The following is a 27,183-nucleotide window of genomic DNA, read 5'->3' on the forward strand; positions in this document are numbered from 1 at the left end:
CATGTCTGTAAATTTATCTTGCATTTGTATATGACGATAAGCTTGTTATGCTTAAGTCAAAATAAATATTCAGTTCTGTTGTTCAAACTATTGTATGTCATAAAAACAACATATTTAAATAATATGAATAAATATAATTAATTACTAATTTGCATCACATTAATTTATCATAACGATATAAAACATTAAAATTAGATATACATTCTTTAACGTTATGTATGTACTTAATCCATTTATGCCTAGCGTCTAGAAAAAAGGCCTTGACAAACAGCTTAGACCCAGATGAGACGCCGCATGATGCAGTGTCTCATCAGGGTCTGCGCTGTTTGCTTAAAGGAATTTCTGTAAGAAATATTCTAAATATAGAAATAAATATACTAGACATCCCTAATTTTGGAAATAAATTGATCCAATTTAGAAGGATGGGAGAGTCCACTAGGCATAAATGGGTTAATGTCGGAGGACAACTGATATAATTATAATGTACAATAGTTATCCGTTGACTTTTGATTGTCTTTCAGCTATACACAACACTACATAATAAAAGAATCACCATGAATAGTAATAAATAAAACCATAACCATGTAATTTTACAAATGATCCAAATAATTCAAAGTGGAGTCAAGTCTTAATTCGTGAATCGATGTTGGCGTTTTTCTTTTGGAATAAGTCGATATTATCAACAACAACAACAACAACAATAACAAGAGCATATATAAAGCAAACATGTGTTACTTAGAATATGGTTAACAACACAACTACAAAGCTAAATGACTAACTTAACCCTTAACCTTATAATTTAAATAAACAAGCAAATGTCATTTCTACATACACATAATAAGCAATACTTAATAATGCGTAACATATTAAGTCATGTAATTTCGCTATTTTTAATCATAATTAATCCCTTAAAATCTTGAATAAAATATGTTATTTTATTTGAAAAAAAGGAAATCATTTTATCACTTTACATCTAGAAATGTACACTATCTTTTTGATTGTTTTCTAACATAATAACGTGCGTTATCTATGTTGAATCCTTATAGTATTTATAGTTCAATATTTATCATCTGGTTTCTCAACATCTTCTCTATAAGCATCTGATGCAATTCCCGGTCATGAGCAATCTTCTGTTTAACCCATTGCATGCTGGGAAATTTGTCGTCTGCTAAAATGTCGTCTGCAGAATTTCTAAAATTAGTATTTTCTTCGATTTTTTTCAAAGAATACTATCAGAATAGCAAACAGTTTGGATCCTGATGAGACGCCACGTTCTGTGGCGTCTCATCTGGATCCAAACTGTTTGCAAAGGCCTTTAAAATTCAGCTCCAGCGCTTTAAGGGTTAAGCAGAACAATTTCCAAACACAGTCGCTTCTTTTGCAGACGGTAAAGGTCTTCTTTGACACTTTTCCTCGCCCTCTTCAAGGCTGAGATGTATTAATGCAATACATATAATTAGTACACAAAAGTCAATAGCGGTGCGTTTATTTCAAACATTTATTCATAAAATGTAAACTTGTGTAGTCACGCCTATATATAGCACAGTTTGTTTTTCTGCAACATATGACAATAGAAAATAAAAACATGTGCATATATCATTTAAAATGTATTAGTGTATTATTGTATTCGCGGTTGCAGTTAAAAAACTACATGCATTAATACCGTATAAGATGTCAAATATAAAAGTTTGAGAGTTTATGCGTAAACATTGGAATAGAAGTAACAAAAGCTAACAATGAATGTCAACAAATGGTATAGTTTGTCTCGCTAAAATATAACATTATCAACAGCTACTACAAACTAGTTTCATAACTAATTGTCTATTATGAAATGTCCATCAAAATATGCAAAAAAGATTAAATTACTAGAGCATGTAGAATATCATATAAGTAGCAAATAAAACATGTTAATTTGATCGACAGGAAAACTTGAAATACTCGCCTTTGCGTTTCCAGCGTCGATTCTTATTTTCATGGGAAACTGTTATAAATATGGATTGAAATATTAAAATATTACTTTAGTTTCTTAATATAAGGCCAATATTGACAAAGTACGTGAAAATCTAAGTGAATGGTTATATTATAACTTTTTTCAAGTAGGTACTAATAGATTGTTCATAGAAAATTGATTTTAACCCGTTTATACCTTGCGTCTAGAAAAAGGGCATGGGCAAACAGCTGTTTGCTTAAAGAAATTTCTGTACATATACTAGATATCCCTAATTTTGGCAATAAATTGATCCAATTTAGAAGGGTGGGAGAGTCCACTCACAGGTGTTTATCGTGTGGCTATGATATTAATTAGTGAAAACATCAGTTTGAATGATAAATAATCATATTATAACGAAAAATCGACTTTTCTGAAAAAAAAAATTCACTATCAAATATATATACATATATATATATATATATATATATATATATATATATATATATATATATATATATATATATATATATATATATATATATATATATATATATATAACAAGGTACCCTGTTTTCGGGTGATTTCTAGTTGAATACCTTGTTATATATATATATATATATTTGATAGTGAATTTGGTTTTCAGAAAAGTTGATTTTTCGTTATAATATGATTATTTATCATTAAAAATATTCAAAATGATGTTTTCACTAATTAATAACATAGCTACACGGTAACCACCTGTGAGTCCACTCGGCACACATGGGTTAACTTAAAGATCACCTGACAGCTTACATTTAGATTTTCCTGATGAATATTAAGCACACATACCCAGTCAGGTTTAGTGATTTATAACACCAATTTACAACGTGATGGTTAACCCTTATAATTAATTAATTATGATGTAATAAAAAAGAACAAAAAAGATGATAAAATATAATGCAATTAAGGAAGACTGCCCCGCTCCCGGGCGGCCATGTTTTTCGACGAGCTTGAACCATTTTTCGTACCCAACTGGGGCGTCATAATAACAAAAGTTCGTACCAAGTTTCATGAAGATTTAACCCATTTATGCCTAGTGGACTCTCCCCTCCTTCTAAATTGGATCAATTTATTTCCAAAATTAGGTAATTCGAGTATATTTATTTTTATATTAAGAATATTTTCTACAGAAATTCCTTTAAGCAAACAGCGCAGACCCTGATGAGACGCCGCATCAGGCGGCGTCTCATTTGGATCTACGCTGTTTGCCAATGCCTATTTTCTAGACGCTAGGGATAAACAGGTTAACTATAAATGTCACTTCTAGAGTGTTCACACGTTTGTTCTTTATTTTGATCTCGCGTGCTGGGTTTCGGCCAAGTGATTATTTAGACAAATGTTATGATAACGTTAAATGACAGTTTGTCAATAAATGTGGCATCCAGAGTGTTCACAGGGAAAATTTTGATGACAAACTTCAAAATTATGTCGCTACTTTTAAAAACCAATAGCCATTTGATAACAAAATCGAACTTGCTATAGATCCTATGTGTTGACTGGCTAAAGAATCAGATTTATTGCCGAATATTCATGCATGCGATTCGTTACACATACTCTTGTTCTATCAAATCGCTTAATCACTTGGGTCATCGATAAATAATAGCATATCAATTTTTGCAAATTGAATGATTATATCAGCATTTTATCAACACTTTATTAAAAAAAATGCTTTTGGCGAAAATTGCATTACGCAGCGGAATCCCTGATAGGAAATTATTATATGAATGTTAAATATGTTGTGTTAAAATGCCCAAACATAAAAAAATCATTGCAAATTCAATAAATCATTAACATACAATAGAAAAAAGTAAATCTTTTCATAAATACATACCTTCCATGTGATCAATGCCAACTGTCGACCAAAGCTCTATTCCGTTATCGGCAGTGTCGAGTATCGAACTGTCGTTATTGTCATCGCTGCCCTCTCTGATGTGTCCCTCATCATACACATGCACTTTGCTAACGGCGGGCGCACTGGTATCTTGGTCAGTCGAAGACATGACTATTATGGAGCTTTCTGTGTCTGAATCTTCGTTTTTAAATTCCAATACATCTGAATCTTTGAGGTCTAGTCAAAATAAAAATGAACAAAAGTAAATGATTAATTTTCAGCATGTCTTGCAATAAACACGTAACCAAGCGACAATCGCCTTTCGGCGCTCACTTTAGACCCGGAAGAACTTAAGTTTTCTCAGAAGGTGGAGTTCAGAATTGTAAATTTACTTTACGAAACATAAGTAATAAATTTTGTGCGGAATTGCGGATCAATCTTGTTCTCGGCAAATACTGCAGTTTAATTGGATAATACATTTATTTCTGCAGAGTAGTCTTCACCACGAGGTGATGCTGTGAGTTGACTGGCTCAAGCGTCGGAATGTTTTGTCGAGTATGTACATATACATGTTTGAGATGCGCCAATACAGACACTTAATTCTGTTGAGTCGCTGATGCCATTTTTTCACCGAGATTTAATTTAACAAAATCAATGTTTGCAAATTGAAACACGTTCACAGCACTTTATCAAACAGTTTGCACTTGGTGATAATTGCAATGGAAAGCGGAAGTGATGACTAGAAAGTATGATTAATATTTAAACAGTAATTAATTAACTGTTACTAATTTAAACTCAAAACACAAATACCACGGCGTAGAAACACATAATAATTTTAATAAAAATACCTCCTTCTTGACTAATCTCAGTTGCCGAGCAAGACCCCGTTTCTTCTTCCGTCAAGTCGTGGACCACAACGCGGCGACGCTCATCGCTGGTCTCTCTGATGGGCGACTCATCGTCATACACAATAACGTTGAAGACTGCGGGCGCACTGGCATCTTGGTTAGTCGAAGGCGTGACCATTATGAAGCTTTCTGTGTCTGAATCTTCGTTTTCCAAGTCCACTTCACCTGATTCTTTGAGATATCGTTAAAATAAAAATGAAAGAAAGTTAATGTTTATTTTCAACATTTCTTTCAATAACACTTAAAATTAAAGGACCTTTTGCCATTAAACGCTCACCTTACACAAGAAAGTACTAAATCTCTCTGACAAAGTGGAGATAAGAACGATTAAAGTACTTAATGAAACATTAATCTTTAATATCTGTAAATTTGGCTGCGATATCATAAAAACACATGTTTGGAGTAATGTTTAAAAGGAAAGGAAAAATGCGACTTGAAGAGTGTTAACAACACTATTTTTGACATAGTGACCTAGTGTTTGACCTCACGTAACCCAGTTTCAAACTCCGCCGAGATTTCATTAGGACAAATGCTTCGACGACGTTTCATAAAGATCTGTAATAAATGTTTTTAATACAGGGTTAACGAGGTTTCACTATAGCCATTTAAGGAAAAATACCCCGCCCCGTTGCGTTTTTTGACGACCACATTGTCAAATTTACCCAAGCTATAATGAAAACAAATGTTCTGATATTTATGAATTTAAGAGTGTTCAAAAGGCTTCAATAAAAGCATATTAGGAAAGCTGTCCCGTCCCCCTTGCGGTAATGTTTGTGACGAACTGAAACCATTTTTAAACTCAACCGAGACACGATTAGTCTTCGAGTTAAATCTAGTCGGCCATAATAATGTCTTTTGCATGTTTATAAGGTAATGGGTGTATTTTTGCGTACATATGGTTTATTCTGGTCTTCGGTAAATACTGCATTTTATTCGATAATTCGTTTGTGCCAAGTAGACTCAACCAAGTGAAGATACGATGTGTTGACTGGATAAAGATTAAGTGTATTGCGATTAACCCTTAAAGCGCTGGAGCTGAATTTTAAAGGCCTTTGCAAACAGTTTGGATCCAGATGAGACGCCACAAAACGTGGCGTCTCATCAGGATCCAAACTGTTTGCTATTTTGATAGTATTCTTTGAAAAAAATCGAAGAAAATGCTAATTTTAGAAATTCTGCAGACGACATTTTAGCAGAAGACAAATTACCCAGCATGCAAAGGATTAATACATGTCTGTGATGCGCGCACACAGGCACTTGGTTCTATCTAGTTGCGGAATCAAGAAATCATAAAAAATCCCTTTCGGAACTTGAGAGATTTTATCAGTACTTAATTGATTTGTTTTTGCATTTGGCAACAATTGTAATAAGTAGCTGGAGCTCTGACAATACATTATTATAATATATAATATATGTTATGAATATTTACTTTTTAACACTCGTCTTAACATCACACGTTATTTAAAATTCAAGAAATAATGAACATGCAATATATACATTTATAAGTATATACCTTCCACGTGGTCAATGTCAATTGCCGACCAAGGCTCCGTTTCGTCCTCTGTCAAGTCGAGAATCGAAACGTCGCAAACCTCATCGCTGTCCCGTCTGATTTTCCACTCTTCGTCATACTCAGGAACGTTGAAGACGGCGGGATCCCTGTCAAATTGGTAAGTGGTAGACAGGACTGTTATGTCGCTATCTGTGTCTGAATCCTCGTTTTCAAATTCTCCAACAGCAGAATCTGTGCGGTCATATAAAAAATGAACATAAGTGAATGCTGTATTTCGATCATTTTCTAACATTGATATCGTTATAAGAATGATAAATATAATACAATCAGTATTTATATTGTTTCCATTCCTTTTCTAAATGAAACCAAAACTTAACATGTTAGTACTTGCTTAACAGTTCATTAAGGGATTAAGCTAAAGAAGAATGGCAGGGAGTGAACTTCCACTTTTTGCCCCACCCGTAAAAATATTTCCCACTCTTTTTGTCCATTAGCTTATTTGTCAATTATCGCGAAAATACAACACCGACTTTGTGCTATGTGCTATATTGAATTGATTAGTGAATATAGGTACTTAAGGAGAACGTAAGTGAAAACCTCTCATTAATTCACATTGTATACCATTTACCATCGGACTATTTTGCACGAAAGTGGTCAACTTGCTCCCTTTTCAGCCCCCCCCCCCATTTTTTAAAACAAAAGTCTTAGGAATGATATGAACAGTTTCTTTTCTTCCTAATGTTAGTGATGAAAACAGAAGTCAAACTTGTACTAGCAGAACTTTCGATGGGTATAAATGTCTGTCATCCATCTATGTTCACCATTTACAAAAACTATGAAGTTTGTAATAACTAATAGCCATTATGTAGCCATTGTGTAGCCATTCTTAAATCAACATCTCAAATGCATACACAATGAATATACTTAGTGACAAAGTGTTGAAGCGGAACACACGGATACCTAACATCAGACCAAATAAACACACCTATTAGCTGTGTACAATGTTTGATTTTTTTCCAATAGAAGTTTCATCAAGTACAACAACACTTCGTCAAAGTTGAAGCAAGTTGGAAAAAAACAAGCTCACTTTTCATGCGTGGTTCATGGTATTGGTTGTGTAACTGTTCTATGATAATTAAGATTATCATACACAAGTCTGTTTGGCTAATCGTTTTTTATGTCATACGATTGTTGAAACTTCAATAAATCATATACATGCTGTAAAAAAAACATAACAAAAGAAATAAATGTATACCCTCCGTGTGATGGATGTCAATTGCCGACCAACGCTTTATTTCGTTCTCTGTCCAGTATGGAATAGAAACGTCGCAAACCTCATCGCTGCCGCCTCTGATGTGCCTCTCATCGTCATACTCGGGCGCATTGGCATCTTGGCTAGTGTAAGAAAGGACTGTTATGTCACTTTCCGTGTCTGATTCATCGTTTTCTAATTCCCTTTCATCCAAGTCTTTGTGGTCTAGTAAAATAAATAAAAACAAATGATAAATTTTCATAATTTTCTTACATTGGTATTGTAATAGAAATTTTTATTCCCAACCGTTAAAAGTAAAAATATGTATCGCCCCTTATTGTCTCTTATAAACTTGTCAATGATTTCGTAAATACACATCAAAGTGTATTTCTGTTGGTTATGTTGAATGGATTATTATATATAAGTTTCTAAAAATCTAAAAACTAAAGTGGAAAACGCACATTTGGTCAGAATGCATAAAGTGTATCATTTGACTATTTTCACGTTTAGTTTCCCTGCCCCTTTTCAGGCCCTCCATTTTTAAAGTCAGTCATAAGTGCATGATTTGAACATTTTTAATATTAGTAATGAAAACAAAATGTACACTTGATCTAGCAGGACCGCATTTGGTGGACATTTTCTTTCTCAATTCAAAAGAAACAAAGGGCCATTAAAAAACAAGAGTCATTGTGTAGTCATTTATAAATCAAAATTTGCAATGCATATACAATTCATTTAGTAGTAGCTGTTTGTAACTTAAACCATTAAAGCGGAATCGATTATTGATAATGTCTTTGAAAGTCTTTGAAATTTCTGTCTGGATTGTCGAGACAAATATTCTTTCCAGCATTGCACGTATCAAAAGTACGTTTTGAAGGCATGTTAAGGTAGCGCACCTCTAATGAGCACATATCCAAATATAATCTAATTATTTTTCTTAATCAGCATCATTTCAATGAACTACATGCAAATTTGTAGGTAGGCTTTCCATGCTTTTTAAAAAAATATACCGATTTTTTCGAAACCACCCCCACGCTCGGCTTTTGTCCAGTTTATTTTCACCCCTGGGGTATATAAAAGTTCCATAATTCATTCAAATTTCCAAATATGGGCAAGCAGTTGGTGTGTACAGATGCTGTAAAGGTGTTTAAAGTTTAAACAAGATGAAATAAGTATTCTTTTACAGACATTTATTTTTTACAAATTTTTATCTATGGAAGAGCGCCATGAAATGTAAGTGATTTCAGCCAAGTAAAAATTGGGTCGGTTAAAAACAAAGTGTCATAAAATTCAAAATAGTATCATTTAAGTCATATTTTAAACTTAGTTTTTATAGAAACACTATATACAGCAAAAATACCAAGAAATAGACAGATTTACCGTTTACTTTTTGAAATAAAAATAAAAATGCAACATGCACGGTTCGTATTTTCAACAGTAAATCACCCAATTTCGCAATAACGTTGTTTTAATTTTAATAATTGAAGAATGTGCATAAAAATTGCAACATAATTAATAATAAATATAGCTTATATGCCATATTAAATCAAATTACGTTAGAAAATAAATAAAACGCGTCGCAAAAAAGTATACGTCGTCGGCAGGATTCGAACCTGCGCGGGAATATCCCAAAAGATTTCTAATCTATCGCCTTAACCACTAAGCTACGGCACCTAATAGTAGGCTCTTCAACCTTCGAAGAAATCGCGGGAAATCATTAGAGGTGCGCTACCTTAAATGGTATTTATTAAACGTATCTAAAAATAGATAAATGTACACTGGTTATTTTATTATTGCCATAAATACATTTTTACCAAAATAAAATTATATTGGCAAGACATAATTACGTTTTTCATTGTGCGGTATGTTTGGTCGATTTTTTAATTGCAATTAATATACACTAATGATATTTTATTTCATTGTTAAGAGTAAGAAAATTAACGCTTTATAAAATTACTTCAATCAGCACCGAGGTTTGTAGCGTGCGCTGTTAAACTGCCATATCACTCATCGACGCAATGCATGTTAATTGCAAATTTATTATCAAGACAGACAAGGTGTTGGCACAAAACACACGGATACGTCACATCAGACCACATAACCACACAAATAAATCACTGTGTAAAAATAATTTTAACAAAAGAAATTCCTCCTTTTTAAAATGCGTGGGAAATATTTGCTAATTGTTCATGAGAGGCCGATGATGTTGTTTTTTTCATTATATTATGATAATATCTATACACACGTTAAGTGTTTTTGGCTATGAGTATTTTGTCTGTAATCACAAAAACACGCAAAGGAAATTAATTGAAAAGTAGGCCGTATTATTAATTATACAAATAGTGTATATTTCACAACACTTGAGGGTAACTATATTCTAGAATTGTTTTTAGTCTAGACTTCGGATTATATAAAAGTCATAAAAATGTATATTACATGTGCTAATTCTAATTCGTGTATTTTGTGCGGATATATCAATCATTCTGGACTTCGGAGAAATACTACATTTTGATAAAACATTCATTTCTGCCCGGTAGACTCTACCAAGGTGACTGGTTTATTAGCTGTTTTAAGCTTCGGAATGTTGTGTCGAGTATTTATATATACATTGAGTTGCGCGTACTAAGCCGTTTGTTTTTGTCGAGTGACCAACGCTATTTGTTCACCGAGAAAGATTCGCATTTGACCACAACTGCTACCACGCATATATTATATTATACACTTATTTTTAAAAAAAATGCCCAAACATCACGAGGCGTTTAAAATTCAATAAATCATTAAAATGCAGTAGAAAAACATTAAACTGTTAATAAATATATGCCTTTTATCTGATCAACTGCTGACCAAGGCTCTATTTCGTCATCTGTCCTGTCGAAGATAGAAACGTCGCAAACCTCATCGCTCCCCCCTCTGATGAGCGACTCATCGTAATACTCATGAACTTTGAAGACGAAGGACGCACTGGCATCTTGGCTAGTCAAAAACTGGGTAGTTATTTCGCTTTCTGTCTTGGACTCTTCGTTTTCGAATTCACATTGATCCGAATCTGTTTGGTCTAGTAAAAATTAAAAATTGAACGAAAATAAATGATTTATGTTCATCATTTATTGCAATACACATACAAACCAAGATTTGACAAATTTGATAAGTAATTCGAAAGCACAATTCTAATCAATTTCCTATGCGAATAACTGTTTGAGGTTGTTATTAACATATAAATTAAAACATTCTTTCTAAAGTGATCAGGCAGAATGTTTGTGACGGAATATCCCAAATATTAGTTCTATACATTTCATTACATGTGTTAGATTTCTTATTGTCTACTATCAAACGAAATAGTAAAATACATGTTTTAAATAGTTGAAAATGTATTAAGTTTTATTTTCTGACTTCACCTTTAAAACAAAAACAATAGTTTATAAAATGTATTACATACCCGTTTCTTCAGTTTCGGCGACTTCGTCCACAGCAGAATTGCACCTTGTCTCATACACTGCATTGTCGCATCCTTGTCTGATGTTGCGGCCAATCTCAAATATATCCAAGGGCAGTTCGCGCCCTAGGAAGGTTAAAGATGGCAGCTCAAGGTCATCAGATTGGTCCTTTACATTGATTATGTCCTGTAATCACACAAACACATATTTAGATAATAATATATCAAAACCGGCTGCTACTTAGCATAGTATGTTGTGGCTGTCATAACTTTACGTCAAATATTTTATTTGAACAATTTTTTAAAGGGTTTAAAAAAGATATGGTCATAGAGTAAACCCTGGAGGAACACTGTGACCGTTGGTCAGTAGCCCATCGCAATTGGAATACTAACAGACGACAAGTTCAACTTTTGCAGCTCGTTCTTCTTCTACCCATTGGGTTCTGTTGAAGAATAGTAATCTACGTTTTTAATTAATATACATGTACAAAAAAAATTCTCACAGCTATGTCATAAACTTAAATTACCAAATGCATACTGTTTCCACATACATCAAATCTATTAGAACCACAACTTACATTCTAGCGCTATTCACTTTATAAAGATAATTTATCTGGATACCGTTTAAACTGGGGTTGATTTTAAAAATGTCATATTTAAAGTTTGAAAGTAGAAAATAAAACGAAGAATTTTGATATACTTTGATTCTGGCGTTGGTAATTCAATGGGTTCATTATAAATTATTGTATCATGTATCTGGAATGTTTCCATATGTATTTTTTTGCAAGTAGTGATTGGATATAACCATGATCATGGTTGATAACAATAACTTCTTGTAGTTGTCTGCGCACAAGTGAGATTGAAAAATATTTTTGATCGGCCAAACAACTCTAGAGTCTAGCAAGGAATTCCATTCCCCTGACGTTAAGCTATAAAACTTGCAGAACTTCTTACCCAAAAATGGCAAACCTTTTATTTTACTACAAAACAAATAGTTTTAATTGTGGTACGGATGTAAGAGAGCATGTAAATGTGACAAGTATAGTGTATACATCTGCAAGTGTCTGAGTGCGAATATGCTGAAAGGAATGTTATGGAGAAGAGGTCTGAGGGGAGGACGATTCTTTCGACTGATTTATGACAACGAGATGTGCATACACTGATGGCAAACAAACACACACCTATATTTACTCTCCAGCAATTTTTATTTATAAAATCCTCTCCTACTCTGTAAACGACAGCCGATGACTTATGTTATTACATTAATGCAACTAGTCCAATATGAAAACAATGATCCCAGTGTGATATGCGGAGAAGTTTACAAATGTGCTGTATATTGTCACCTTTGACTGAGTTTGAAGGTGACCATGTCGTTTCTGCACATTACGAATCATCTTACATAGGTGATAATTTGTTATTTCAAAAGGTTTCTATGTATGTTAAACAGATATGCGGATCAGTCTACCTAGACGCTTGTCAACAAATCCCTGCATTCTGTGTTCGCGTCAAGCGTTCAGGTCTCGCAACCATACAGTAACATAGAAACTACTTGTTAAGCCTGTACTTGTTTGTTGATCTGATAAAGCTGCTTTTACACAGCCTGCTCAGTCATAACCTGCCCAGTCAGTCGGATCTCTGCGGTCGCCATGGCAATTTTTATTTGAACCTCAGCCGTGCTGGTGTCATTCTTGGACAGAGTTGCTCTCAAGTACTTGAAGATGGAGATGTTAATGCCTTCAGGCTGCACACTGCCTCATCCACCTCAGCCTTTAGAATAAACGGATGTACGTCTTCCACTTCTTGAATGGGATCGTTCTGAATGAAAATGGGGTCTGGTTGAAGCGGGTAGTTTGTAAGGTAGCTACAGTATCTTGTCCACCTGTTCAGGACTGAGGCACTATAGGTCAAAGGGTGCCAGTCAGCTACTGCCATAACACTGGTCTTATGCTGTCTGGTCTTTGTGAGGGTCTTATTTGTTTAGGCCTTCTGAATGACGCATGTTGTCATCTCTTTGAAAGCGTTAATACATTGCTCTTCAATCATACCCTCCTTGGCCCCTTTCATCGTTTCTCTCACCTCCATGTTCGTTTTCTGGTATGCTTTTCTTGCAGTTTTGGTGTTTTCCACATGTCTCAGCTACCTTCGTTTTCCACAGATGTCCCTGATCTCGGTCATCACCTTTGGCTTCGGCCAATGACAGCATGATTCGTGATGTTGTTGGTGATGGTCTCGATGTCATTGCCTATGATGTTCAGGGCTACAAACATGCCACTTAGCTCTGCTCGAAATGCCTATATTATATCTGGAACTTTCAGTTTCTCCAAGTCAAACCTGATGTGAGGGTTCTTGGCGATGCGCTTGTTTGTTTACTTCATGGTGGTGAGAACTAAGTCATGGTCATCCCAGATATATGCGCCGTGAAACGTTCTCGCGTTCAGCTTGTTGATGCTGGACATGAACCGTTTTGGCGCCAGCATTAAATCGATATGGCTGTATAATTGCCCTTCATGAGCTTACCAGGTCGCTGTTTTGGACGGTGTCTGTGGATGTGGCGTGTTGCCTATGGTAAATAAGTGGCTTCTTGCGAACATAAGAAGTCTTATCCCTCGGCCGTTGGTCTCTCTTAAGCCAAACCAACATACTCTTTCTGACCAGTCTTGGTCTGGTCAAACATTGGCTCTCCAGTCGACTTGGACCACAAGTATGTCTTTCTTCGGGTCCTTGACTATGATGCGCTCTAATTCGTCATACAAATGTTCACTTTCCTCTTTTTGGTAGTCTGACGTTGGTACGTAGACATGGATGCTTAAGATATTGTGCGGTTTTGCTGAGATACGGATCAAAATAAGCCGGCTGGAGACTGGGTTACAACTGATGACGTTGCTATCTCTTTCATAACTATTAAAGCAACCCCCTGTCAATAAATAGAATCCTCACCGGTGAACCATATCTTTTGCCCCTTGTCTGTTGATGTTTCTCAAAAGCCTAACAACCAGACCTCTGCTAGTCCGATGATTTCTCGGCTGTAGCGCTTTATTTCGTACGTCAGTGGGTGGAAATGACCGCATGCATGGCGTTTCATTAAGTTCCATGTTCCAATGGTTGTTTCCTTTGTCGCCAACGTGATCGATGGATGAGCTCCAATAGCTAACTTGTTAAGTGTCGCCTGGAGACTGGCGGTGAAGTGCGTGGTCGTTATTATCCCGAGACACGAACGATCAAGTTTGCTATTCTATTGTTTTGTCCTGATCATTTCCTTTCATTCGACTTGAGGTCATCATGGCGGCGCCAGTTTTTGGTTTAATTTGACCTTTTACTACAGATAATTGACATTGTCTTTAGATATTCTCACCGCGATGTTTCACACATGCACTAAACTATTTAGAGCAATTTCTATGGATGTTCAAGTTTTAGGCAGACATGCACTATTTTGAAATGTGTTCGCTTTACTTTTACGTTTACATCAAAGGTAACCACGAGTTCTTCTGTACGATACACCGACTCATATATGCAAATATTTGCAAAGTTATTTTCAAGTATGTAAATGCATTAGACATTTTCATTGAAAATCTAAAACCAACTTATCGATACTAATCGTAATAATTGACAAGTTAACTATGATTATCTGGTTCCCCTAAGGACTGTTTGATATGGTGAAAATGTAATTCAAGATAACTGAGGACTAAACAAGCAACATCTTAATTATCAAAGACACAGTTCTCTGCACCAAGATAAAGTTAATCTTTTTATCTGTTATTCCTATCATGCATTCACAATGGCCATGTATTGTATAATTTGTATAGTATCTGAAACTTTGGTTAATGTGATGAGCTACTCCGATAGCAATCTGGAGAACATCCATTCAAGGAAATAATTTTTACCTCGAACATAATACAATAAAATAAATACAGTGACGTTAAAATGGTTTGACAAACTCCAAAACAGGAAGGTTTCGGTGCATTCCCTACAGAATTTTATTGGATAAGATACCTCAACTCGAAACCTAAATAATTCAATCGGATAAAGCAAACCACACGCAACAAAGCCTGCATATCCGTGCATCAACGTGACAGCTTTAAAACAATGTTATCAAAAGCATCAGGAAGTAAACATAATTTCTTTCAGTCTGATATTGTTGTGACTTTATAATTGACCAACTTACCTAAGAGCCTTGGAATATTCAGAAAAACAACAACAGGTGTTTAAGTATTGCAAATTTAAATCCTAATCAAGTAAAGATTGTTTTCTGTACGTCCTGATCGTTATCAGGATTGAGGGAATGAGTAGCAGATTTGTTTAAAAAAGGGAACGGATTAAAAAAATGAAATTTTAGAACCATTTTCATACAGAAATGAATTATGGCATATAGTAAAACATGTTCACTACTCCTGTAGACAGATGCATGTACAATATCACAATATGTTAAATGTGTAACCTACAACAATTGTTCAGGACAAGATAACAATAGCTATACAAGCTAGTTTTACTTGATAGATATTCCGACTGAAAAGTAACGGTACCAGTTATGGTACCACATCAAGCATAAAATTTGTATGTAAAAATAAGTATGTAATTGTCTCATTATATCATTCAATATATTTTTTTTTCATTTTAAATTTATGTTTTATTTATTTATTATTTATTAAAGAATGAAGAAGGCATAATTAAAAGTGCATTTGTCAATCAGCAATTTTCACTTAGCATTTAGGATTACAAAGTAAGAAGAAGGAAACACGTCCAGTGAAAATTCGTGACACTCCATTACTCTGTAAGCAATATAAAATTCTTTCTCTCCGTCAGCATTACATGCAAACTAGAACGTTATATCGGATATGTGGATGCAGATTGTTACGGAACGAAGATGATGATGATAATAATGAGGTAGTCAGGATTATTTTGCAGGTCCATTTCGATTTGGTTATGGAATTCATTTGCCCTATTAATCATTATTTAATATAATTGCCTGACAGCTAACATCATGTCAACTTTAAAGCGAGGACGTTGTCAATTGTGGGCCGCGCAATGATGAAAAACTATAATGTTCGAACTTTGGCAAGTCCTGTTATTGATTGTCGAACTACACAAGCATTGGTGGAATATATTTAATGAAGGCGCGAAAAATCTAAACCAAACTGGATTTAGTAATAAAACAACCCGTTACTCTCTTGTAAGTGGAAACTCATAATTGGGTCGATTGTTCGTAGGCATAATGTAAATAAGATTTGAATCACATATTGTGCAATTTTTAAGCGCTGAATAACGATTTACCATGATAAGAAAATCAAGCGTCAAGGTTACATTTATTTACAAGTTGAGGCACAGTGTAGTCATTGCGGTAACACCGCCTGGGGAAAAGCCTGATATGCATTTCAGCTGATTCTACATCAGAGGGGGATACTCACTTGATAGTCAAGATGGCGTCGTCCATGCCGAGACTGTGACAGGTATATTTTGCTGTTTTATACCCTTCATTAATTTTGTATTACTTTTAAAATACCGCTTATTTTTCAGCCATATCAGCAAGAATGTGAGTAGCGTTAAGTTCGTATTAACATTCACTCTATATCTCGAGTTAACTAGCTAAATAATTTCTTAGCGATATGACCTAATTACAGCTCCATTAAGACACTTAGCAGCGAGTAAAGTCGAGATATAAAGCGAATTGTATTGCAAAACACACTCTTATAACTTTCTCTCTGATATGGCTGGAAAAGCGCCATTTAAAAATTAAACGACAGTTATAAAGGGTATAAAATGTCGAGAAAAAAATGTCTCGGCATGTACGTCGCCATCTTGACTATCACGTGATATCCCCCATAGATACTCGATTTAAACCTTTACATGAAAACTACCTTACGCAATTAGTATTCAGAGGATATGCATCATTTCAATTTGTCAGCATAAAAAAGATTCCATATAATTATTAAAACAATTATTACCAGATTGGTTTATGCATTTAATCGTCGTTTAAGACAATACAAAATAACGGCGACCTGTATGTAAACTCAAAAGATGATGCAGAAGTTCAAGCTAGGATTCCAGGCACATAAAAGCTAAAATTCGGAACATGTGAGACTATAAAGTTTTTTTTAGTAAAATCAGTTTATATAATAATCATGTTTATATCCCAAATATGGAAAATAAAACAAAATGAGTCTGTTTTCGATCATATAAGGTCCATTCGCCGATTTGATTTTTTTGTTCATGCAGCCCATATCAAAAGTATCACTAGATTCGCGTTAAATGTTTCATATATGAATGTAGTTCTTGTCCACGCACTCCACACTCCACCTCAATTAAAGCTATACTATAGGCATCTAACAGTTTATAGGTGTATATCGCAACCGTTGTTTATTTTTTTGGTGTTTTCACTTCATATACAATTATATTTGTTAATGCAGCATCAACATACTAAAACAATTTCCCGGAAAGAGAAAAATAATGCATTTGAATATCTATCGTACTTTCGTTTTGACAACTGACGACAGAAATGATTCTATTTACGATGTGAATCTAAATTTAGTTTTGTGCAGATTCGTTCATACAACATAAAGACTCTATTTTGTTTTACGGATCATTTTGGCTTAGACTCAAGAGGACCGGTTCAGTCATGTAAAATATCGAATATAATATATATTTTTTATAAACAACTGGTAGCAAGATGAGTTGCAGATAATTGGTCAGTAACCACATTTTAACTAACTCCTTTGACCTGTTAATTCTTTTTAGCTCAATTCAACAGTAAAAAATGCCCATAATATCACTTTAACTTGTAGGCAGATGAAGGCGCGTCTGCCTTGTTCTTTCTGACAACAACAATCATCTATGTGATCCCAGGAGAAACATGCTTTAGCTCACCCACACAAACAGCAGTAATACGATCGATAAGCAACATGTTACCAATGCAGACTAGACGTTGAAGAAGAAAGTGGAAAGATAAACATACCTGAATTTCAGACAACCGTTTATCACCCTCAGATTGCCTGGCAACAACAAATCCGGCAAATGCAAATAGGAGAATATTCTTGTCATGTCTGCCACGCCAAAACGCTTGTTTAAATGCCTGCCTTTTTGCACTGTCGATGAACTCCTGGAACGACTGACTAATCCAACCGATCCTGCGCTTTGGTCTTACGACCGTTTGACATTGGACAGCTTTTTTCGTCTCAGTTTTGAGGATTTTTTGCGTGACATGTTTGCCACTTCGCCACAGATTTTGAAGAATTATCCTGGAAAACATGTCTGCTAAAGGTCCCGCGGCCGGAGTCCAGAAGGACTTCCTTGCGACTCAACCGGAAACAATGTGCTGAGGTTTCTTTAACCTAGAAAAATAAAAGAAACTTTTGCGTAAATGCGGCTAAACTATAGTCAGGTCAATTGGTATTTAACGGATACCTCAAGACTCTGAATCTCATTTGAACGTATAAAACATAAATTCACCAAATAAATCTTTATCCTCGACAGTCAAATGTAGCTGTTTAAATTTCCTCCAAATACTATTCGTGTACAGTGCGAGTTCATTAGTATTTAGAGAGAAATTAGCAATCACCAAACAACCTTGTTTTTGTTAGAACAATCTGGGCCAAGTGCCAGGGGATGTCTCAATCATTCTCCAAATATGTCATAGTGCAACTCATCTTACCCCGTGGAAACATTTTGTTATTTAAATATAATACCGCATTGTCATCAACAATGTTTATGCTACAGTAAGTTAAATGATTTTGCAATCACCAAACAACCTTGTTTTTGTTTGGACAAGCTGTGCCAAGTGCCAGTCAGTATAACCCTAACCCTAACCCTAACCCTAACCCTAACCCTAACTCAACCCTAACCCTAACATTCTTTGAAACTTATAAAAAATGTGAGTGAGCAATTTACAATATACTTTGTTTGGCAGTTTGCAAAGTGTTCGTCTTGATTAGTTTGTCCTTGGTTACAAATATCGCTAGCTTTTGCGTTTTGAAACGTCTTCCCAACTTGCTCTAACAATAGATGACATTTTAAATGAATTACTGTAAGAAATTAAAACTATACAATGTATATAAAAACAAGACACATTAAACATGATTTGGCATTTCAAGTCTTTTCAATGGCATATTTTACTCTAAGAACATTGTTCAGCAATAAAAGTAAACCAATAAGTCAGACGTAAAGTAACCCTTTATTAGAAGTGTATGTATTTATGATAATTGTTAAAGTTTCGCAATTAAATATGACATGTTTTTTAATGTGTATAATTATCTACATCTTATGATTACATTTGAGTATAATACAACAAGACAATAAGAGAAGAAAAAGCCTCGAATCAGTTTAAGTTAAATGCGTGAAAAAGTCACTTTCTTTGTCAAGTTATAAACTACTGGTGAGTATTTATTAACAAATTTAAACATAAAAGCAATCATTATTATTAAGCCAAACGAAATACAAATAACTTCTTCAGAATTTTGTATTGGTTTTTGTTTTGACAAATTGTCTGATAGTATCGTTTAAGTATGGCAAAGTGTTGCAAATATCTTTCTTATTTAAAGTATCATTGCCAATTGACAATTGTGTGGACAGTTTCAATTGTTATTGAACATTAGCCAACTATAGTTGAGTCAATATGCAGTTTAAGGCAGCCCTAAAATTCTTGAAAATATGGGTCATCACAGGTCCCTTACTCACTAAAGCTCGATCGGTCATTGGCGGCTCGGATACTTCTTTAATGTACCCCGGGTACTCTTAAGTATACTTAAATGTACCCGGCTAATTTAGCCTGAACCCCGAGTTTTATTCCAGTCCAAAATACGATGTCGTAATACGCACTACGGAATGCAAAGCAAATTCTTTTTGAACGAAACCTGCCTCAACATGCTTTTTGATTATTTGTTTCGATAATAAAGAGGCCATTTGACAAAAATACTTACATAAATATAAACGTAATTAATTTGAAAAATATAAGCCGACAACGACCAATTCAGCTTTAGCATTTCTGGGTACGTTTGAGTATATTTGAGTACATCTAAGTATGCTTAAGAGTACCCGGGGTACATTTAAGTAGTATAGTATCAGGGCCGAAAATGACCAATCATTAATTCACATACTGTACTTTCCATGCATATTTGATATGATACGCATCAATTGGTTTGCTGTTACAGAGTTTTTTTTCACCATTTTGGGAATGGGGCCGGGTCCCTTTGGATTGGGAAAATTCGCGGCGTTTTGACTAAAATCAGGAAATTAGTGTTGTTGTTGTTTTGCTAACAAATGCTTCAAAATTGAGGTTACAAGTGTGTCCAGTATTATATTTACTAAGGTTGATCTCATGTGGATGGGTGATGAACAAAATATTGAGATCTACAAAAATTTTTGTTGGAAAACTTTCATTGGGAATTTTTGGCTCCCATTTTGGAAAAATATATACTTTTTCCATTGGGAATGGGTCCGGTAACAGGACCCGATTTTGAATGAAATAAAAACACTGGCTGGTCATCCGTACTTTATTTAAGGACCCATTTTTTTCAAAAAAATCACATCAAGAAACAGTACATTTATCTTCTAGGGTATTTAAGTTTACTAATATTTATGCTGGTTACTTTCCTTTCGTCACCAAATCAGTGCGTAATTCCCGTACTTTCGGTTTTGAAAACAAAACAAAAAGTGTACACTTTTAACACGTTTAAACGAAAACATAAATTGCTACATGATGATTACCTTTTTGTATACATTGTGCAGATTTTCCCTAAATCTTCAAACCTATCTAATACTCACTAATATCCGCAACTGACCAATTGTCAAAACCGCATTCATCGGCTACACTATACTAACATAAGAAAATCTTGTTGATTGATGGGATTAACATTTATTAAAGTCAAAGCCTATACGGAAATATGAAAACGTAAGATCAATAAAGCAAATGAAACAGTTGCTGTCGATAAACTCATATACAAAATCATTAAAGACAACAGTCTATGCTTAAATTTGACATGTTCACATTATCAATATATTACACATAACACAGATCGATACATTCATATGTTTATATATGGATCTTTGCACATATAAGATTTTTCGAAGTACATATAGGCCTATGTACCACTTAACTTTATATTAAACCATATTCGTTGTTTCCTTGAAGGTTATAAAAAAGCAATAATGTATAAAACATGACAAAAGAGATAAACTTCGTTCAGATTGCGCAAGCACTGTCAGAATGTTCAATCTAAAAATCAAAACCTAAAATAATACGAAAGAGAAAATGTGCGTTTGGCACGGCAGTGTGTGAGACGGAAACAGAATACCATTGTGATTAAAATTGATACACAGCTATGAGTTTTATATTGCTTGTTTTATTTTAACAAAACAAGGGATTACCAAGACCTTCATATTCACAAACATTGGTAAACAAGCAATATTTAATGTATTGCGCTGCGCAAATTTAAATATCACGAATAAGCATTACGAAACGCAAAACTTTGGAATTGCATTTCATACCAATACGAAAAAAGTAAGCGTTGTTTTTTTCTCGAAAATAACAATATGCTTTTTGTTTATGTTTATTCGTATATTAATAAATTAATATCCATAGATTGAACTACACAAAAGAACATTCCGATGTAAAATTTACCTTATTTCTGTATTATTATTTCAAAGCTCGTAGTGTTGAGCATTACAATATAAGATCAGATAAACATTGAAACTGAAACTGTGTGCTTCTGAAATACTGGGAAATCCGGAAAACAACAACACATTTTCGGCGCAGTTTTATGACTCAGAGAGAGATTATTTTCACTTTCGTTTTCATATTGTTCAACTTAAGATAAGACAGCAGAATACCAAGGTATACAACTCCTTCATGGTTTAAACTGAATATCGTCTTGATTACATGCCCTTTATACTCAGTCCATCATTCATGATTGTTCACAATTTAAAAGCCAATACATGATTGATACACTTGACAGTTTTAAAATTCTTTTAATTATAATCGAAATACTTGTTCTGAGTCGCACCAACTCATAAACAGATACACACTTAAAAAAATTAATTCGTGTGAAGATTCAACATTGATATCCAAGTTTATACACTGTTTTCCTTATTAAATCACAATTTCCGATCTGGGTCCATGATTTAAAATGTTATAAGAACAAGACTCGAGTCTTCGCTTGCAATGATAGCATCTGAATAATAAGAGCACTGTATCTGCAATATACTCTTGCTTTATATTTCGATGTCTGCTGATCATGGTATTCGTGGTAAGGTGTAATCGAGTGTATACGTTTAATTGGCATTTACCTTTACCTTTGAAATAGTTGTTTTTTCTAGGAAATAATCAATTTCAAGAATATTGGTATACTTAATGTTGTATTGATTGCTGGCTGTTTAAAAAGTAGGGAAATTATTTATCTTCCGTATTATACAGAACAAAACATAAAACAACACGTTTTACATAAAAAAGATCTATGCTGATGTCACCGCCATTTGAAGTCAATGTGAAACAACGGGGGTTATCAACCGGATTAAAGGCATTCCGAAAACAACACACAGTAAAAAAATGACATATAATCCACACGGAGCACACAATTGAAAATATATATTAGCTATACAACATTTCAATTAAAAAGCAATCAAAGACAGCTTCAATTCAAATTAATTTTAAATTAATAACATGAGTGTTTCCTAGTAACCAGTGTAACGCAATTATAATTTTCTGAGGTACAATGAAATGAAATTCATACAACTGCTGCTACATCCATTCAAGTTAACGAGATTTCACAAAACATAAATAGTCCCCATATACTCGAAGTGCATATCAGGTAGTTGTTATGCTAGGATCTAATGTCCTTCTACAATGATTTGGTGCATATATTATTCTAAAATAAACAAAATAAAAAAATGTCATATCACATAGGACATAAATGCTTCATTAAAGCCTACGTTAAACTGAACATGTCCTATTAGCTATAACTATTTATCAACAAAGTATTGCGCGTAAGTTCCAACATGGATACCAATCTTATTGCCGTTCTAACGAGAACCCTGTTTGTAGTATGCTTTTAGTAGTATCTTTTTTAATTAATCTTTATACTAAAAGTGCGAGTCAAATGTAGTTTGAGAAACATTCATGTTTGAATACGTACCGGTACTTAAATTGAAATTATATTTGTGTTTTCGAAGATATAAAACCGCATCATTATACAGGAATAATGCCACCACGGAAACATCATAAGGAGACTATGTCTTATTTAAACCCACTGGACTTTGTTTTAACCCTTTGCATGCTGGGAAATTTGTCGTCTGCTAAAATGTCGTCTGCTGAATTTCTAAAATTAGCATTTTCTTTGATTTTTTTTTCAAAGAATACTATAAGAATAGCAAACAGTTTGGATCCTGATTGGACGCCACGTTCTGTGGCGTCTCATCTGGACTCAAACGGTTTGCTATGGCCTTCAAAATTCGCTTCCAGCACTGAAAGAGTTAAGGCAAGTTATCAGTTGATTATACAATACAGTACAAAACAATACACAACACAACAATGTTATTTATCTTTAAGTAGCAGTTTTATCAGAGTGATGTTTCATGGCATGCTATCTAATATATGAGTAAATGGCATTAGTACCTTTATCAGGACATAATTATACATGCGTTAGATGAACCGTTTCGCTACACGGGATGTTAGTTACAATTGTTTAAGCTCGTGTACTATGTGAAGATCCGGTGGTTGGGTGACTCGAAAACTGGAAAATGTGTGGTCATATAGAGGGTACTCATCAGACATGTCGAATTAGTTTTACATGTATCTTTCACATATATACAAAATCATAAACATATTCCAAAGGGATAATAAAATGTTTCGGTAATTCGTTTTTAATTTACTTCAGTACATACATTTGTATGCATTGCCTGCATGACTATAACAGTATTCCACAATTAGGTCTGCATTTCTGATTCACTGAAAAGAGTGTGTTATATTTGATAAAAAGTGTCGATTAATCGGGAATAGAAGAGACATTATGATTCAGATGATCGGTTAAATACGTGTCCATGAAAATTTGGCATCCGACTCTTTAAACATTTGATTTTTTTCAATTACGTAAGTAAATTAAAATGTAATATGCTGTAACATTAATGGATAAATTGAAATTTTATTTCGAAAATAAGCACATTTTGTTATGTTTCAAAGTATTGTTATTTTGTTAAAATATGTACTGATCATCCATTTTATGCTGATTATCGAAGGACTTTTATCGTTTTTAAATATAATTCACTGTTTTTCTGCAAATTTCTTTCTTCGCAATACAGAGTGATATACCATTAATCGACCAAACAAAGTCCCGTGTCTGAAAACCGAATGAACAGAACATTCTGCAAACAAGTTGCAGAACTCTCCTCTCGCGCGTGGCTTTTGTTGTTCTCTGTTATCGAATTGTCATCTGTTATCAAGGTATCCGCATTCCCGGCGTGCAGCTTCCAGGTTCAATCTTTTAGTAGCATAACACCCCTGGTGAATGCAAAATTGACATAAATGTTACAACTGGTGGCTTGAAGATGTAAATGAATAAAGCAAATATTGCAATTACATTTTAGCATGAACATGTATTGTAAGAGTTATATCGACGCCAATGTTTGCCTTTCGATCCCGCATAGTTTTTTGTCTTCATAACAGGAAATGAACACAAATCAGATACGTGGTTATGCATATATACCCACCTTCACAGGATCGAATATATATGAAGAAATCAACGTTTGTTTCAATTATGGATGACGTTCTATTACGTAATATCTTTGTGCTGAATTTATTTTAATTTGGAATTCATGTTTTTGTATATGATTGTATCGACAGCAACTGTTTCATTTGCTTTATTGATCTTACGTTTTTATATTTCCGTATAGGCTTTGAATTAAATAAACGTTAATCAACAAGATTGTCTTATGTTAGTATAGTGTAGCCGATCAATGCGGTTTTGACGAACAACTACATAATAACTTAATAACTACGAACACTAATATTTTTTTCTCAATATTTATTGTGTTGAAATTTCTAATACAACAAACATTATTCTTCACATGTAGTATGTACATTTACTTAGTCCAGAGACACAAAGATAGCATATTAATACCAATAATTGACTTATGTAATCTTGTAGAGGTAACTGGTAATTTTTTTAACTAAAAAGGCTAGGCATTCACAATGATAACAAATATAACAGCTGATATTTTAAATGTCTGTTTGAATATGTTGACTCATGGCAGCTTTTAAGGCAAATGATCCTCAGTTGCTACAATTGCTGTACAAACAAGTGCATTATTTCTGGGTTTTTTTTTTGACAAAAAATAACAAGAAAAATACTCTACAATTTCATTTCCAATAAATGTTAACACAATCATACAATTTTACAGGATGATAATAATGTTCTTTTTCTTCAGTTTGCAAATTGGAAGCCTCTGTATTGGTCAGATGGAAACGGGTCCCTTATACTTTGGACGCAGCAAGCTAGGAGCACAACACGCACTTCCTTTCCAAGAAAACCCCAGCACCACCTTGTAAGCTGCCTGTAGCCAACATACCGCATACGCCTTAAAAAGTAAAACAAACATAGTATTTCTTTCTTATGAGTATTTTAGCTATACAATTTGTATGATCCTATTTACGATCCACCAACAAATTTCAAGGATTGATATTAAAATAATCTAAGCAAAAGTTTGCTGTTAATGGACCATCAACTATTAAAACTTACTCATTAGCCTGGTGATGCATCTGACCATACTGGTGGACATACTGGTAGTAGGCCGTTTCAAAGACATTCTGGTCAAGGTAGACTGTCCCGAAGCCTGGTTTCTGTCATGCACTAGAGGGCTTCTTGAGTCTCACTGTTGAAGCTGTCACGTTTGCTGTCAACATTCTCCACCTCTCTGCAGCACATTGACTCCACCTCACTGTCCATGGCTGGGCAGTTTGAACAAAGACACCTAAAATAAAAATCATACAAACCAATGAATCACTGTAGTTGTGAAATCGGATGCTGTCTAACAAGCAGTTGTAAAAAAATTGTGTTCCAATACATTACGTTACTCATATGGCATTCAAATAAGAAGTGAGTAAAAGTAAAACTAAATATAAAAATAAACGAAAATTTTCAATCACGGTGATACACCTTCTACTACTATTTAACATAACTTTCAAACGAGGTATGCTTTTATAACTGATCACGATTGCAGTTGATGTTTTGAAAATTGTTGTTCTTTGTCATGGAAGTGCCATCTGCTATCAAAGTATCCGCATTACCAACGTGAAGCTTGTCAATCCAATAATAATAAAACATCAATATTAGTGATTGCCTCTTGAACACATTCCGATGGTCATTTTATAGTTTAGATAACATATACTTTTAACGACAGTTTTCCTAACACATTTAATTTCAAGACTGTAAACAAATACATATATAATACGAAACATAATACAATGGTGTAATGCCATCAGGGATGCAACAGATGCATATGCAAATCATATAAGGTGTTCTATGTAATTGACGTCAATGGCATACACAACTTTGAGGTAAGTAACGTGGAACATGTCTTCAAAATTACTATACAGAGGTAAGAAACATTTTGGCTCTGCATGATGCATACTCTTTTCCAAAAATTAGTTTTTTAACCCATGTATGCCTAGCGTCTAGAAAAAAGGCCTTGGCAAACAGCGTAGACCCAGATGAGACGCCGCATGATGCGGCGTTTCATGCTGTAAAATATACATAATATTAATCTTTTGACGATTTAAAAACCTAAAAATTATAAAGCTTGAATAGTTTGGAGAGTTCTGTTGTTGTCGTAATATTTTGTGATATTACGAGAATTTTTTTAATATAAATTCATCACTCATTGCATGAGTAAGGATGGCCGAGTGGTGTAAGCGATAGACTTTTACTCTAGGGGTCAGTGGTTCGAGTTCAGTTGAGAATTACTTTTTTTCTTTCTTTAAGTGAAGCTTTTTTAATCCAATATCTATATTTATCAATATAAAGCATTTAATGACAAGCTTCAATACATGCCAAAATCTATGAAATGGCCCCTTTAATCAATTGAAGCGTACTGTCATTGTTTCTTTATACTCCTGCAAAATGTGCACGAACAAAACCGAATGCAAATTCATGTATATATGAAACAATCCGTTAGTAATGCTAATGGAGTTCACGGGTGCCATGTTTTCGAGCATTAGTCGAACAGATACACATCATTAATTTATTATTCTTTTTTCATATCACATTCCATTTTTAGTTCTTTACTAATGCTCGTGTTGTGAA

At 34.2% G+C, this 27,183-nt stretch overlaps 2 protein-coding genes across 7 annotated transcripts in view; one reads left to right on the forward strand and one right to left on the reverse strand.

The window, feature by feature from the left end:
* The window catches only part of LOC127836866 (angiopoietin-2-like), a 456,318-nt gene that overhangs the window by 202,468 nt on the left and 226,667 nt on the right, over window positions 1-27,183 (forward strand). The window lies entirely within an intron of this gene.
* LOC127836859 (dentin sialophosphoprotein-like) lies at window positions 74-21,663 on the reverse strand. Of its 6 annotated transcripts, none has more exons than XM_052363492.1 (11): window positions 21,513-21,591; window positions 20,657-20,708; window positions 17,853-18,228; window positions 10,910-11,093; window positions 10,295-10,528; window positions 7,477-7,698; window positions 6,222-6,452; window positions 4,649-4,879; window positions 3,801-4,037; window positions 1,943-1,981; window positions 74-1,428 (listed from the first exon to the last, which is right to left on the reverse strand). In XM_052363492.1, the coding sequence occupies exons 3-11, from the start codon at window positions 18,144-18,146 to the stop codon at window positions 1,337-1,339; spliced, it is 1,764 nt and encodes a 587-aa protein (XP_052219452.1). In that variant the 5' UTR covers window positions 18,147-18,228; window positions 20,657-20,708; window positions 21,513-21,591; the 3' UTR covers window positions 74-1,336. The 6 variants fall into 6 exon arrangements, with proteins under 6 accessions (XP_052219452.1, XP_052219453.1, XP_052219456.1 ...); XM_052363495.1 differs by lacking the exon at window positions 74-1,428 and adding an exon at window positions 1,440-1,555; XM_052363493.1 differs by lacking the exon at window positions 20,657-20,708 and having other exon boundaries at window positions 21,513-21,663.

The sequence above is a fragment of the Dreissena polymorpha genome, chromosome 7 (assembly GCF_020536995.1).
Source record: "Dreissena polymorpha isolate Duluth1 chromosome 7, UMN_Dpol_1.0, whole genome shotgun sequence".
Classification (NCBI taxonomy): Eukaryota; Metazoa; Mollusca; class Bivalvia; order Myida; family Dreissenidae; genus Dreissena; species Dreissena polymorpha.